The sequence below is a fragment of the Gasterosteus aculeatus genome, chromosome 7 (assembly GCF_964276395.1).
Source record: "Gasterosteus aculeatus chromosome 7, fGasAcu3.hap1.1, whole genome shotgun sequence".
NCBI lineage: Eukaryota > Metazoa > Chordata > Actinopteri > Perciformes > Gasterosteidae > Gasterosteus > Gasterosteus aculeatus.
In genome coordinates, this window is record NC_135694.1 from 15,619,705 (window position 1) to 15,637,132 (window position 17,428).

Sequence of the window (17,428 nt, forward strand, 5' to 3'; positions counted from 1 at the left end):
GTTCATAAATAATATCAAAGAATTTAAATCTCAAGTGTTTGTTTGTAGATGTATGTTTATAGTCAAACAACGATGTTGCTATAAGCGACCCAATCTTTTTAATCTAGTAACTCTATGACTTTTATTGACTCATCATCAACAAAAAACAAAGGTTATTTTTATTAGGCCCAGAGAGCCAATCATGTAGATTGTCTAGTAGTGATATAGTTTCTCTGGTTGGCATTGCTCTGGTATGCTGTCCGTCACATCCTCCTTCAACTCTCAGATAAAGTAGACTTCAGAGACTGCCTTTTTTCATGTAATATATATAAAAAATCAGGACCCGTCTCCAGTGGTCCTGACTTTCCCTTCGCTTACTACTTCCAATATTTGAGTAATTTCTGTCATATGCATTAAACGTACTGTACATCTTGTATGCTGTTCATTCTGAATACATGACATTGCATTCTGTCCATCCCAGGAGAGGGACCCTCCTCTGCTGTTCTCCCTAAGGTTTCTTCCTTTTTTGGGGGGTTTCCATGTGCCGGTGTGAGGGTTTCGGGACAGAGGATGTCGTATGTGTACAGACTGTAAAGCCCTGTGAGGCAAATTTGTAATTTGCGAATTTGGGCTATACAAAATAAATTAATTTAAATTGAATTTTACAGTTCATGAAGAAAAGATCTGAGATTGGCACTGAAGCGTCTGATTGCATCGCATCGCTTTTATCCAAAGCGACCCCTCTTGGTTGAATGCACTTATTCAACAGAACCAGAACAAAAATAATACAGCCAAACTACAAAGTGCTATAGGTAAGTGTCATTGTGAGTGCTAGTAAAGTGCTATCCAGTCCAGGTGTAGTCTTTAAAAGATGAGTTTGGAAGCTGAATAGACTTTTGACTGTCGTGAAGTCATTGGGGAGCTTATTGATCCATTCAGGATAGATCACATGTTATTAAAAAACACTGACTGCATTAAGATGGGGAAATATCATACCATGGCTAGCTTTGCTGCCCGAGACATCCAGCTTTCAGAAGTTAGCAGATTTGACGGATTAAGCTTTTACGGCCTGGGGGCTTTGGAATAATTAAAAAAATAAGCTGTTTGTGTGAGGGAGGACTTTTTCACAATCCAGACATGCCCTTTTCAGAATTTACAAAGCATTTCAGATGGAAACATGGGATTCTGTTGATGGAAATTCTTTGCTTCATGTACCTCAAAATATTACATTAGCTGACGCTTTTATCCCAAACGACTTACAATAAGTTTGTAACCAATTTCAACCAAGGACACAAACTCAGAAGACCAAGAAACCAGAAAGTGCAATTTCATCAAATAAGCCGATCTACAACTTGCTATAGATAAGTACAATTTAAGTGCTACAATTTGCTAGTCAAGGTAGAATCTCAAGAAAGTATCTATTCATTATAAAAACTAAAGCCTATAGATGTTTTTACAAACATGTGATGGTTATTTCATAAGACAACTCTCAAAGAATGTTATTTTTCTTTACAGTAGCCCAGAACAAACAAACCAAACACTGGCTCCAAAGAGACTTTGCATCTGAGTATCTCGCTGCATCTATTTGAATAATCTGAGTGTCATAATAAAGGAAACACTTGTGAGGTTTTGTCCAGTTGTGTAATAATAATCACATATAATACATATATATGTATATTTTAGTATACATGTTGCAATGTAAGACAAATTGAAGGTGGCGCACTGCACAAATGAAACAGTTTCAGGTTTGCCTTTAATAAGAAGCACTTTTAGGATGATCATCCCTTTGGGATTACACAGTTACAACATTTACTCTGCAAAGGTTGATTTTGACACATTAGACTTCTATGTATCTTATCATTTAAATATAATCGAACGATAGGCTTACGCGTAACCTTTGAACCTTCCACCAAAGAACAAAAGCTTATAGAAGCTCCAAGATTGCTTGGACTGGCACACAGGAAGTTGACGTCTCATACCAGTGTTGTTTATTCGAAAACAATTTCTGTAGTCTTCTCTCTGTAGAGAATTGTTTGTGTGTTTAGCCCAAAGTAGGCTAGCTCTGAGTTAAGAATGTTTTGAGTTGCTTAAGTTCAAGTTTTGTCAAATTCCTCATGACATTTGGTCATTCATCTATTTTGTGTTTTGAGTTGTAAAAGTGGCTTCTATATGTACTTGTAACCCAGTCCGCTTTCAATTGAATGTGCAACATTAAATAAAACTGCAATGATGTGCCGAATGATGTTGTTCTATGGTTCTGTTTAATAAAAGACTTTTCCAAATAAGTTCAACTTCATTATCATTGTTGTCAGAAGAAGATATAATCATTTAGTGTCATCATTGCAATATCTATATAAATTTGAAAGAACAATCAGTCAAATTCATTTTTAAGATTCTTTATTTGGCAATTGGAAAAGTGTAGAAAGACACAGTAAGTGCACAAAAACGGTCCATTTTTAGAACAATATCACCATGTATAAATAATTTAAATGGTATCATATTTTGTTTTTTAAACACCACACTTAGTTGTAATACACTGGTACTGACACTAACTACCTCCAAACCTTCAAAGGCCAAGTTTAGACCTCAAGCTAGAGGCAGCTAGGGACTTCAGTTGTTCATATGTTGTTGATTCAAAACATATTCTAGTACATGATGAAGTATAGACTGACGACTTTTTTATTAATGATTTCCTATTATGTATAAATATATTGTGATAGTCTTTTTCCAAATGTCATGATGACTAAAAGTTTTCTCATTTCAAATGATGTAAAAGGTGCCAGATTGTTAATAAGTGATCGGCCTAAATAAAGGCCATTATTTTCTCACAGGGTTGTAGATCCTGAAGCCTCCTCCAGTGAAGTGAGGTCTGCTGCTCAGCTGGGGCAGCGGTTCCAGCTGCTCCTCTGTGGTCTTGGTCCTGTGCTCGCTGATGAGAGACAGAGAGATACAGGCCATCAGAGACTGATGAGAGACTGAACGGTACATATTGCTCACAGAGTCAAATGAATTGTGCATGTTGAACAGATCGATACTTGATATGACAAAGATCAGCCTCACCTGTGTAGCCTTTTCTGGCTGAGGTACTTTTTCTTCGTGTTTGCAAGCTCATCAGCTAATCTTTGATTCTCGCTTTTGTACTCGTTAATCTTTGAGTCGAGCATTCTCAGCTCTGCTATCAACGCCTGTGGAATCACAAAAACAAAACGTCCTCTTGGGTTAGAACCTAGAGAAGCAGACTTAGACAATGCATCATCGTAAGTATTGTTTTGTACTGCTTTTTTGTAAGGCTTGCACAGGATTGTGAGGGACACGGGAATATATAGATGAAAAAATATACAGTAGGTGTGGGACACAACAAGAAACAAGCTGTATGCTCCAACTAGTGTGAAAAAGGGAGCTGTGTGAGGACCTTGAGCTTTTTAGTTCTCTCTCTGATGATCCATCGGCATTGCTGGAGCTGCTCAGCAGCCTCTGGACCCGGCTGCCTGACCATTATGTGCTTCAGCTCAACATACAGCTTCTCCTTTTCCTTGAAGGAGAAATAGACGGAAGAAAAATTTAACAGATGACAAGCGGTACCAATGACTGAGTAAATGGGCCCACTTCTATACATATAGAGGCTTTAAAAAATACACAATAACTACAACACTGTAAACAGCCAAAACCAACACAATATTAAAATACAAAATGCATTAAAAATAACTTGTGATACATCCTTATAATTGTCAATAATAGCTGTATATTCTGCCCCTCTTCCATGGAGCTCCATTAAAACACACCCGTGAGCCACATTGAAGCACTTACTGACATGTTTCTTCATGACCATGAAAACACAAGGTACTTTACTTTGACTTGATCCCACCAACACCTACCTACCAATACAGCAAATATGGATTAATCCGCCCCGGAACATAGTCCCTAACATATGCACTATTGACTCTTATTTGGTTAAAGTTACGTAACTACAGAGGTCAGACAAAAAAGAAAAATCTGTATAAAATGTGTATGTATGTATATATATATATATATATATATATATATATATATATATATACATATACATATACATATACATATATATATATATATATATATACATATATATATACATATATATACACATACATATACATACATATACATATATATATACACATACATATACATACATATATATATATATATATATATATATATACATATACATATACATAATGTATACACACACTTTTTTTCGATATATTAAACCGTGTATACAGTGCCTTGCATAAGTATTCACGCTCTACATTTTGTCATAGTATAACCACAGATTCAAATTGAACCTTTTTCTATTTTTATTTTTTTAATTATTATATTGTTCTACAAGATACATTTGAGGGTCTTCCGATTGCATTGTCTCTCAGTGTTATCATCTAAGCCGTTAGCTCCTGCAATAATTTGTTTTAACTAACACAGTGACATAGGCCAGTCACAGATGTTCAGCCACATCGCTCCCTAAAAAGAATAAGGGAAGCGTGTTTACCTGTAATAGGAGTTCGTGTTCCTCAAGCTCTTGGGTCTTGGCGATCAGTCGTTTTTGTAAAGACTGAACCTTCTGGATGAGTTCATATTTGCTGGGATCACTGCCCTGCGGAGGGAAAGTCTTCTACAAGTTAACAGCCTGACCGTTTCCTCTTTGACTGATAACATTTACTGTTCCAGGCATGGAATTTATATTTTCTTTTAAACGCTCATGTCACTGAAAAGGGGAAATACAGAATTTGGTTGCATTCGCTAAGTTAATTCACATAGACAATATTAAAAGGAGCGCTTCACCTCAAGTTGCCTCCATCGGTGAATATTTATGGGCTTCAGCTGTTCCTCCAGGACGCTGTTCCTTGTCCTCTCTCTCAGCAGCTCCCTCTGCAGGTGGAACAGCTCTCGCCTGCACACAACCGCTCGTATTTCACACAGTTCTCACACACAACATTATACAAACAAATAATACACTAAAGTTTAGTTTATACTCAAAGTAGTAAGGCTGGCATAAATGTGCTCGCCAGTTAATTAGTTAATACCTGAGGAGAACCTCTGAATTTCTGCAACTGTCCAGACGTTTTGTGCAGAATATACAGTATTCCATGTTATGAGATGCAATTCGGGGTGTTATTATTAATCCCTTGGTTATTGTTCTTTTTCTTTTCCCACTTGTTGTTTTCTTGCTTCTTCAAAGTTGTGTCGAGCATAAAGGCCTTACGATTATTATTAGTTATTAAAATAAATAATGTCTTCATTAAAAGGGTGTTTCATTCATATTGCTTACATTAATAATCATTCCTGCAGTATTTTTTCTGATACTGGAATAAATAGTTATAAACAAATGAGATTTTCTTTGTGCAAATTTAGTGCAACTGGTTGAAAGGTGGATCTGTAACCCGACAGGGACTTTTCACCACAAAATTCTATTCAATTGCGTGCAGATGTTTGTGCTAAAGTTGAAGAACATTCCCTTCTGAATGAATGAATTCACGGACTCGTCAGATGTATACGTCAATCGAAATCAGGCTGCTGCAGACGCAGAGGAATAAAAACAGATTTAAGCAATTACGATAGGCGTACTAAGGTTTCGGATTTCAAAGGGAAACATTCCTACCTGTGGTTTTGGATCTGTCTCCAACTTGCTCAATCTTTCTTTTGATCTTTTCTTCTACTCTCAACACAGCACACCGCGGGTCACCTAATTCTTTCCCCTGTCCTCCTTCTCTACTAGATTCTTCTCTTGGAGCCATTCACTGCCGACTGTCTCACCTCAAACTTTTTTCCCTGTCCTGGCACTCCTCTCTCTCTTTTACCTCAGGTGCTCTGTGTTGGGAACAGTCTTGTCCAGGAGGCTCTTCTTGCGCCGAAGCCTCCTGATCTCCAGCTTGAGCAGGCGGATGTCATCCATCCGCTGATTGTAGTGGAAGTTCCCCTTGCTTAGGATAGCTTGCTGGATCCTGATCTTCTCGTAGAGCAGTGAGCGCTCATCGTTGCGCTGTAGTAGCTGTTTGCCCAGGTTGTCTCGCTCCCTGAGGACCTTGACAGAAGTTTTGACAACAAATAAATCAGATACAAGTCTCTGCTTGTCATCTTATGTTGCTACATCTTCTAGTCTACCTCCTCTCTGTCTCTACCTGGTCCAGTTGTTTCTTCTGTTGGACCTGCTCAGCATCACTGTCGGCTACAATCTTTTGCAGTTTTTGCTGCTCTGCTTGCTGACTGTCAACACGTTGCTTTGTTTCTTCAAGCTGGAGCTTCATGAGCTGCAGCTCGCCCTGTAGCAGGAGACAGTGATGTGTGCACATGTGCACACAATCAGTCATAGTTAACGGATTGGTCAATGGTTCCTCTTTCTACAAGGCAGCTTTCAACAAATAAAATATAATGCATGCTCATACATTAACATTTATTAACATTTTTCCCAAGTCCACTTTAAAGGAACAGTGTATGAGATTTAGTGGCAAGCAACAACATCTCCCTCCGTTCACCCAACCTTTCCAAACGGGTTGGAGAACTATGGTGACCTTCAGGTAGGGTTAGTATTTAACATCTCATCACGTCTAGAGCTACTTGCAACATTATTAAATAAACTAACTAAATATTGTAAAGTTTATTAACAAATGAAGAACTCATTCAAGAACTCACATCAGATATCGTCTTGTCCTGCCCCCGACCAACATGTTACACACTCTTTGGACGATAGTGAGGGAACTCTAGACCACAGCCCACTGTGAACCAATGAGGCAGGCTGCAATACCTTGAGGGACTCATTATCCTTCTCCAAACGCTTGTGTTCCTGCTGATCTTTGGTGAGGGCGAGCTCCTTCCCAGTGATCTCATCTCTCAGTCGGGTGACCTGGTTGTTCATGGTCTTCATCTTCCTCTTCATCTCTGCAATCTCTTCCTGAGGAAAAGAGACAGAAAGAAAAAACTAATAATAAAATATATAATATATATCATATTAGAAATGTGTGTAAAATTGGGTTAATTAGTATATGAAGGTCATAGTAGCCTTTGACAAGCCAATTCAAAACAGCTGATCCTTTAGTCCAATTCAACATTTGAACCCCATTGAAGCGTTTTGACTCCTCTGATCTTCTGTATTTGTACCTGAGCCTCGATAAGGTTTTTGCTGTAGAGGTTCCTTTCAGACACGGCAGACTCCAGCAGATGCTCTTGCTGTTTGAGTTTGCTCTCCGCCTCAGTGACCTTCTTCCTCCAGTCAAATATCTCCATCTCTCTTACTTCAACGTCACTCATTTTTTGTTGCACCTGAAGAAAGGAGACACGTGTCCCTCAGACACAGAAACATTGATGGCCGGTTTGCTAACCTTGTGATGATGAATAGCTTTCAACAGTTGTGTGAACAGTTACTCTCCTGCATAACTTACCTTCTGCAAGAGGTTGCTGGTCTCGTTGATGTATCGGTCACGCTCGTTCTCCAGCTTTTGGATTATCTTACGCTGCTTTTGAGCTTCTTGGCGGTAGCCACTGATCTCGTGTTCCAAGGTTTTCTTGTCCTGCTCCAGGAGCTTGACAAGGTTCTGCTGTTTCTCAGTTGACTGTGCAGCTTTGATCATGTTCTATTGAATGGGATCAGATACACAAATACAGAAGCATTAGTAGAGATGATGAAGACTAGCTAGCATGATGAATACCCTGTGGGCCACTTCAGTCAATACAGTATATGAACCTGCAGTTCTCTGCATTGCATACCTTATTTAAGATGTCTCTCTCTCGCAGTAGCTCCTCAATGGCTTTCTTGTCTGTTTCAACTTGCTTTTGGGAAAATTCAAGATCTGTGGAGGGAGAAAGAAAGGGTCAGTTTTTATAGGTGGTCAAACCAATAGTATTTGATTTTCATATGAACTATTTAACAACTGTCAAGTGCATACGCATAAGATTATATTATTATTATATATTATATTATATATCATTACAGGTCATTTAGCTGACGCTTTCATCCGAAGCGACTTACATTACATTTTTAACCCATGGCTATTTTTTTTTTACATTTTTGCCCGGGGAGCAATTAGGGGTTAGGTGTCCTGCTCAGGGACACTTCAACATGGGACATGGAGCAGCCGGGGCTCGAACAACCAACCTTGCGGTTCCCAGCACACCCTCTCTATCCCTACGCCACGTTGACCCCAAGATCTTCAGATCTCGCTCGTTTTGGCCTCAGATCAAAAACACCTCATGCCGAAGTGCCCTCGTTTGCAATGAGATGGGATCTCAGTGAGGTTCGAATAGTATGTGTACAAATGTAGCTCTCCCTTATCTAGCTGTACTCGTGCAAATGGAAGAGAGAAGGAAACCCCGGAACACGGCTGAAACATGCTCTTTCAGTGCTGTAAAGTTGCTGCTGATGAAAACGTAGCAAACATTTTGGGATTTTCTGGCTTCAAAACATGAGCTTTATTGTGAATCATTTCTGGTAAACTGTGTTGAACTGAACTAGCGAAGCCTTGTTGTCTAAGGCTACAGGGAAGATGAGTAAGCATGCTAAATAACAAGGGACTTTTATTGTTAAGAATTTATAGGAAATAAAACATTCGGCCACACCTGATACCATGAAATATTAACACATATATCACTTTCTGATCAGGGCGTGATACATAGGAGTGTAGTGTACACATCAAAAGTTACACAAAGAGACAAGTGTAACCAGAGCATCAGTCATTCAGCAGCAATAAGCAAATCTTCTGAAAATATATCTGAATGTAAATGATAGCACTTCAGTACAGAATCAAGTAGCCTCTTTCTCCAAATTATAAAACAGAAACAGGAAAATGCCAATTAATATGAGAGACAAGGATGTTGTGTGTGAGAATTTATGAACAAAAGGTCATCTGAAAAACCCATCACTGTGTTTAGAAGCCTAAACACGAGAGTCGAAAGTTTTCCTTGTTTTCAGAGAACATTTAGAGAACTGGCTCTAGACGTATACAGGTTATGATATTATAAAAATATTTCACTGACCAAAAATATAAACGCAACACTTTTGCTTTAACTTCCATTGTCCACAGTTTAATCAAAAGAATACATTTTGAGTGCCTGGTAAAATAATAACAAATATTGACCAAAATGTTCTGTTAAAAAAGATAATATGCCTTTATACACGCTAATATGTCTTTAGTGTAGTAAACACGTTTTAGACATTTTTATTTCAACAAAAACGTGTTGCCTTTTATAATAATAGAATAACAATGCACTAGATTCAAATAGAACTTGTCAAAGTTCTCAGAGGCTTTATACTGTAGAATAAGAATAGGCCTATAAGATAAAAACAAGGGGAGGGGGGATTTCTCGAGAAGGCCAGTGTATAAATGTGTAGAGGTGGGTTTTGAATGATGGCGTTGTGTTATTAGGGACATTTGGGTTTCCTCAGCTCACGTCACACCTCACCACTCATTCTAAGCTTATGAGCTCGTAGACCGGGATCAAGGGGGGCGGGGTGGGGGGTGGGGAGCATAGAGAGGATGGGGGTTCAGAAGTGTGTCTGATTCAGCATGGCGAGCTCCCGTACCTTTCTCCAGACCAGCAATCTGAGCTCTCAGGTTCTCCCTCTGCACATCTACGTCAGCTTTCTGATCCTCCATCTGGTGGAACTTCTTCTGGATGGCTTCTCTCATCTTCGTTTGTTTAGCGATCTCCTGACGCATCTGGTTTACCTTCTCTTCTCTCATCTGCCGGGTGGGATGGGAGGAGTAGCATGAGGCATTACAGAGAAGTTGCAAGGAGGGGATTTAGTTTTGAAAAAGGAGAATATAGAACAGAAGCAGCAGTGAGGTGGCGCCTATAATTCAAATGAAGCCTGTCTCAAGACAGAACCCTTTCACTCTGTTTCAAAGTAGTTCTGATAAGATAATAAATAACCCTTTTTTGCACAATACAGAGCATAAACTGTGGCCCTGTTTTTGATTCTGCTCACTAACTGATGTAAATGAGTAGCGCCCTGTGTGGATCACTACGACAAAATCATGACCTATAATCAGGACACTCCGGCAGGGCCGAGAACTTTTCTGAGAAGAAAGTTAGTCCTGTGACTTCCATTTGATTGAGGAGGAATAGTAACACGTAAAGGGTAACAGATTATTACCTAAGATTGTCATGTATGGTGCATGTCAAATAACTGCCAAACCACCTCTAGACTAGCAAACCATATGAATGATTACAAAGTGTAGGTTTTCAATAAGCATGAATGATGTATGGTATCATCTTAAGAAATAGCGGCGCGGTAAAGCCTCACTGTACTCCCATGCAGGTTTCAGGGTGGGCTGTAATCATTTAAGTGTTTTTAAACGGAAAGTATCATTAGGAAAATAGCATTTTTATTTTGCCTTCAAAAACAACGATAATGCATATATTCTACCAAATATATTATTCACCAAAGTTTGCTGCCTGTATAAGCATGTGTGGAAAAACTGTTCGGAAGAACCCTCAGAACTCTTTGTATGACACACAGTGTGAACTCTTGATTAGGTATTTTACTTTACCACTCTGTCTATGCTCTTTCAACCACAATCATGCACAGGCCACAAACACAGCTAATACATAATACCCATTGGGCACATGTGTTACAGGAACTTGAGAGGCAGTGGGTGTGTCTCTGTTGCAGCTGTGTTTCGCTGGAGAAACGTGTACCTTCAGCTCATTCGCATTCTGCTGATTTTCCAGGGAAAGATGTTCTTTGACTGAAGAGAGCTGCTCACACTCCTGTTGTAGCCTGCTGGTCTTCACTTGCATCTGCTCCAGCTCCCTGCTGGATCGCTCACTCAAGACCTGTCAGTCAGGCAAGGATTCAGGAGTGCAGCATTATGGTTAACTATATATATATACGCACGCGCACACACACACACACACGCACACACACACACACACACACACATGTCCATCCAGTTGTATGCATTAGATCCAAGTTGTTTTACCAAACCATACATTGTGACAAGAATGCATCACACTCCTCTGCCCACCTTCAGCTCTTTCAGCTGCTGCTCCAGTCTCTGCTGCTCCTCCCTGGCTCTTTGGCCCTGCAGACTCAGGGCTTTGATGTCCCCCACCTTGGCCTCCATGTCAACGTGCAGCTGCTTCACCTCCTTTTCCAGCTTTTCCTTCAGCCTCATCTCCAGTGAACTCTCATGCTGTTGAACCTGGAGCTCTTGCTGGAGCTGATGGTTGAGGCGAAGAACAGCAACAGCAATGTGTTTAACTTCACATTCAGCATAGCAATGTGTATTCCTACTATATACATTATGGGACATGTGGGAAACATATTGCAAAGCCTTTTCCTGCACTCAAGGGCAGAGTGTTGTGTCGACAAACACGGTCTTCATGTATTTACCTGCGAGATAATCTCTGAGGCACTCTCGTGTTGGGCCTCTATCTCCTGCTGGGTTGCGATGGCCTTGTTGAGTCTTTCTCTCAGACCCTCTGCAGTTGACAGCAGTTCATCTTTTTCCTTAGTCAGCTCCTCGTTCATTTTTAGTAGATTGCTGAAAAACATATTACAGTTAGTTCCATCTACACATTGATGATTTAAGAGGATGGGGCCCAGAACAAAAGCCTCACATTTGCTCTTGATCCATAGAGAAGCCAGTTTGTTGTTCAGCCATTTTCATCAGGTTGGACACTTCTTCTTTTAAATCCTGGATGGTCTCTTTGTCCCTCTTCTCTTTAACATGAGCAGCATCAACCATTTTCCAGCCTTTATCCAGCTCCTAAAGTGTAAACACAGGAATATTTTGGGAAAACATGCTAGTGAAATGTAATGTGAGGAGTCAAATGAGGAGAATGAAAATTCTTCATATTTTTTTTGATCAAATATAACTTCACTAAACAAACTCCATCCATTTGTATTCCTCAAATCAGGGGCATAATCAAACAAATAACAAAGACACGATACAGTAAACGGTTTAGCAGTGTTCTGGCCATATACCCTCTTTAGTGAAGCAATAGTCGTCTCGTCTTCATGGGACAGTTTCAGGGCTGCTGCTACTTTAGTCGAGGTGGACACAACTTCTGCATTCAACTCCCTGCATTTGGACATCAGCCTCTTCTCATTCTCTCTGGACTTCTGCAGTGCATGTAAGAGCTTCTCGTACTCCACCCGGATCTTGGCCATGCTCTCGTCCCCAACCAGCTCATTGAGGATCACGTGAAACTCTTCCAAGGGCTCAAACATGTCCTCTCCTGTTGGTCTTGTCTCCTGGACAAAGCAGAGGGACGGAAGGAAAGTCGACATGAGCGTCAGGCCGGGACAAAGTGCTTATAATTTGGTAAAGTTACACGTGACCTGATCATTATTACTAATTGGTACTCGACGCACTCAAATGTAGACACTGCGATCATGTGGACCGCATTTCAAAATGAAATGTGCCTCTATTTAAGATGTTACGGTAAACGGGCGTACAGCCTTAAAGGCATTAATCGCCTATTTGTAAAGTGTCATATCCCAATCTTTGAACTGTCTTTAAACCAGATCCAAAAACGGTAACACTCTGCTTTCACTTGATCCCAGTTCATGTTGACCTCCTCTATGTTCGTGTACATTTCCATGAAATATTACTCTATAGATTTTTAGAAAATTGAAGGAAAAGTTAGTGAAAATTACATGTATAGAATATTGTATTCACACACAGATAGGGCACGTAGGCATATAAAAAGAGACCAAGAACATCTGTGAGCTGTGCTTTTTGTATCTGCAGGCAGTCTGCATGGAACCACCTGCTGCAACTGTCACACTGAATCTGGAAAAGGAAAAGGTAAATAATTAATTTGAGAAAGATAGACTTTATTTCAAACATGAATTCATCATCAAATACAATTGTATTCAAATTTGCAATTTCTTCCACAAATCTGACAATCTGTTATAGTACCGATTGTAAAATGTTATTTCAATTGACACACATCAACTTTACGACAGATCCTTGAATTTGCCAGCTACTATGTTACAAATCCAAATAACCTAGGTAGGCAGAGTATATGGTTAATCAATGTGTTACTACAGATGATAGCAAATGTTCCACAAATGTTGTTCAATACAAAATTGAAGCCTCTGTTTTATGTTTTTATTTCATTTGAAATTAGACACATGTTTCTTGGTCTTTTAATCTGACCCTGGATTGCAAACTTTCTTACATACCACAACATTTCAATTCTCTCTATTCCCTCATTTCCTGACCACTATCAATTTAATATACAGAATGCAAAAACAAATGCTCGAATAAAAATAATTAAAACAACACCTTACCCATTCAGTGATAGCAGGCCCTGGAATGGGTGGCTTTTGCGCAGCACACATTGCACAGTTGTTTTCGATGTCAAAAAATAATTCGTAAAAAAATATAGACTATAACACATTTTAATGTCAACATGAACTAGGATCAAGTGAAAGCAGAGTGTTACCGTTTTTGGATCTGGTTTAAAGACAGTTCAGAGATTGAGAAAAGACGAATATCATGTCATTATTACCGATTTCATCTTTACTTTTCTGAAAATCTAGCATAGAGGAGGTCAACATGAACTAGGATCAAGTGAAAGCAGAGTGTTACCGTTTTTGGATCTGGTTTAAAGACAGTTCAAAAATTGGGATATGACACTTTACAAATAGGCGATTAATGCCTTAAGGCTGTATGCCATTTTACCGTAACACCTTAAATAGAGGCACATTTGATTTTGAAATGCGGTCCACATGACCGCAGTATGTAGACCGTATGGATTTTTCAGGCTGCCATAGTATTTCACATGTTTTGCAGTATTTCGCTTGACGCAGCAGCCGCAAGCAGAATAATGACGACACGTCGTCTGACATGTGACGTTAATTCCGTGCAGTGTTTGAGGTTAGGACGGGTGGGTCTGCTTCAACGGAGGAGGAAAACACACGACACACACGATCGATCGGGAAACGGGGTTCGACACAACGCGGGGTCTCTAGACCGGCCGGAAGGACACACGCAGCCGCGGGCCGAAAACTAACGTTACGTCAGCTTAGACCGAGAAACCACAGAATGCACCTTAACTCCATGCTAGAAGTTCACTTTCCACTTCGTCTACTCGACGCCAGATTTGCTTAATTCAACTCGTATTACAATAATATTACAAACTTGTATTACAATAACTTGCTGCAATTTAATTAGAGTAATATCGTAACGTTATGATGTAACATTTGGCCTTGTAAAGTCTTTTGACAGAAAGCCATAGCACTTACCTCCATTTGAATAACTGAAATAACGAATTATATCCACTTGGTGAATCCTTAAAAGCAGCTTTGCACTGGTGTTAACGTTATCAATGGAGATGTTGTCTTCGGTTGCTCAGCAACGCAAATCTCGCGTGAAGAGAAGCCTGTTCGCAGAGTTTAAGACAACATCCACTGATGTATGACAAGCAACCAATGCACAGTCAGCCTTAATACTGATCACTTGATAATATAGGATTATATATAACAAGGAGAGTAATAATTTAATTCATTCCTTTGGAACCACAAAATTCATTCAACAATCTAGTGAGCATTTATGCTAACACAGGGTTTTACAGATGTTTTGAGTTGATTGCCCACGTGCAAGTACTACTCTAGGCACGAGACCAAAATATTTTAGGGTGACTAAAAGAATAAATGCACTTGATGTATGAGCATTCTTTTATCAACAGAATACCATTATCAAAGTGCCAAAAATACCTTACTAAATACAAATAGATCAACCTCATTCATATTATTGGCGGGTCATTATACTAATTGGTATCATGATGACTACAAAGTACTATGTGGGACTTACCCTATTCCAACAGCAGGGATAACTATTAGTTTCCCGACTACTGATTGTAGTTCCTGAAACAGGCTGATTCCAAAACTGCAGATGGATTAAAACAAATATAAAGATGGCAGGGACTAAGACACATTCTCAAAGACATGGGAGATATTGGAGACAAAGGGAACTGAAGGCAGATCTATTCTATTAATTTAACCCCTTGAAGTCATGCATTTACAATATGTATAAAATGTATAAACTCCCTTATCCTCCAATCAGCCCTCACCCAACACTTATGTTTCATTATATGTTCTTCTAAGGTTGCCATTGCATGTGGCCCTTCTGTCACCTTGGCTTTGATTGTATTACATGTGCGTATAGTTCTGCGTCACCTCTGGTTTTCTCCAATCTGCCACTCAAAACTGGAAAAATAAATATTTTGTATGTTTGCAAAAAAAATAGAAAATTAACTTCTTTAAAAAAAATTGTATTTCTCTGTAGGGTTCCTGATCCATGTTGTCAAACACTTCTGACAACAATGTGAGTGGGGACAATTAGCCCTTTTTGTTGAAACAGCCGAACCTTGGTGCTGCTCACTCGTTGTTTGTTACGCGGTTAGTTACAGTCCTCCGTCAATACTGAATTGATTTATGTTGGATTCATTCACTCAATTCAACACATAAATCTGGTACTCAGTGAAAAATACAGAAGTTGAGAGGATGGCTGTAGTAACAACTATCAAACAGCAGAGGAAGACAAAATGGCATAACAACGGCAGCAAACCATGAGTTAAAAGGGAATGGAGAACTTTTCCACAGTATTAGGCAAGAGGAAGGTCTAAATGCCGGCACATGATAAATACTGTTGACATTGACATGTCAACACTAAGGGGCCAAATATGACTAAAACAAAGGAAGAAACAAACAAAACAAATCTCAAAGTAAAGTCCGCAAGATGGTCACTCTCTCGACAGTCGGTGTTTCGTCGTAGATCATGGCTCTGGTCCTTTAAGTGATTTAGTTACAACCCTTGGTTTACCCCGCTGAATGATCCAAAACCATAAAAGCTAATCTGAGGGTCTATATAGAACCATGCCATTAGATTAGATTGTCCCAAAGGAAAGTTGTCTTGGAGAGGTACAGTGCCAGCTGTTTAGAAAATACAGACAATACAATACAACAACATAAAGCAGTGGTATTCAACTAAAATGTGACGAGGTCCAGTTAGTGAAGGTCTGGAAGATCATAATGTGACTACTTATTGTGATTAAACAGAGGAATAGAGTTGTATCAACATTTTCATGTAATCAATACGCGACTAACAAATCAAATGAATTCAGTCTGATTCTAAAACTCTTTTGAGAATATTTATTGTCACGTAACAAAGACCTGAACAAATATGTGTGAGTGCAAATATAACTAATGTTCTCTCAATTAACTACCTACCTACCTACTGAAAGTATAGGGCTGCATTTAAAAAGAAAAAAGAAAATGTGAAAATTTCTGCATGTTCAAATAAAGTGCTTCAATTCAGAAAAAATAAAATAAGATAAGCTTGAATTTGATCTTTTCTGCTTCACATTTGGACTTGACAGTCTAAATAATACATCTAAACACATTTTAACAATTGAACAGTTTAATAAGAATATATATATATATATATATTATCTTAATATCAGATCACCATGCTGATATATTATGTGTTACTGAAACTTATCGAATGGGGAATATTTCAGCCTAAATGAAAGCAACTCCCCCAAGTCATGTTAATACTCATATTCCTCGAGGCACAGGTTGAGCGGGTGGAGTTGCAGCTATGTATGACTTCTGCCTTTAATAAACCTTAGAAGCCTGGTTCTCAGTCTTTCGCGTCCAACCTGGAAAATAATACAGCCAACCAGCTCATTGTAATAGTGTACAGGGCCCCAAGTCCTTATTCAGAATTTCTATCACAATTTTAACAGTTCCTAACAAGTTTGGTCCTTAAAACAGACAAGGTTATTATAGTGAGTGATTTTAACATTGACGTGGATGTCGACGACAGCCTTTGTACTTCATTTCTTTCATTGTTATATTCAATTGGTTTCTGTCAGAGTGTAAATAAACCAACTTTTTGTTTTAACCGCACCCTCGACTTGGTTCTTGTGTATGGTATTGGGATAACAATCTTTCCACAGAACCCTCTCTTGTCAGATCTGATAACCTTTTAACTTATACTACCAGAATCTCCTCCTCTTGCCAAGGGTTTTTACCGTCGATGCTTATCGGATGTAGCGGCATTTAAAGAAGCCATTCCTTCTGCTCTAAGTTCAGTGTCCTATCTCAAAACATCAGAAGATTTCAGTCCTTCCAAGATCATCTTGTCGATACTCCTACAGGCTCTTTGAGAATGGGGTTCCTTAAGTGTCTGTGCTCTCCCTCCCTACAGGCTTCTGTGGATGGTGGTTCTATCTGATGGTGGTTGCCCCTGCAGTGGTCCTGACGTGCGCCTGGCTTACTACTCGCAAATATTTAAATCATTTCTGTTATAGGAATTGAATGTATTGTACATTTTTTACATTGTTCATTGTGTACACATGGCATCCATTGTAGTCTGTCCATCCCGGGAGAGGGATCCCTCCTCTTACGTTCTCCCTAAAGTTTCTTCTCTTTTTTCCCCATTAAAGGGTTTTCATTTTT

The 17,428-nt window shown here is 39.2% G+C and overlaps 1 protein-coding gene across 1 annotated transcript; it reads right to left on the reverse strand.

Annotated features, from left to right (window-relative positions):
- Nucleotides 1-2,375: 2,375 nt before the first annotated feature.
- Nucleotides 2,376-14,317, reverse strand: cfap58 (cilia and flagella associated protein 58). Its single transcript, XM_040183138.2, has 18 exons — nucleotides 14,210-14,317; nucleotides 11,939-12,208; nucleotides 11,572-11,720; nucleotides 11,345-11,495; nucleotides 10,977-11,171; nucleotides 10,648-10,785; nucleotides 9,530-9,689; nucleotides 7,717-7,799; nucleotides 7,392-7,583; nucleotides 7,111-7,272; nucleotides 6,758-6,904; nucleotides 6,135-6,275; nucleotides 5,814-6,037; nucleotides 4,798-4,906; nucleotides 4,505-4,609; nucleotides 3,392-3,511; nucleotides 3,040-3,164; nucleotides 2,376-2,908 (listed from the first exon to the last, which is right to left on the reverse strand). Exons 1-18 carry the CDS (start codon nucleotides 14,213-14,215, stop codon nucleotides 2,797-2,799), a joined length of 2,589 nt encoding a protein of 862 aa, XP_040039072.2. The 5' UTR covers nucleotides 14,216-14,317; the 3' UTR covers nucleotides 2,376-2,796.
- Nucleotides 14,318-17,428: the final 3,111 nt, after the last annotated feature.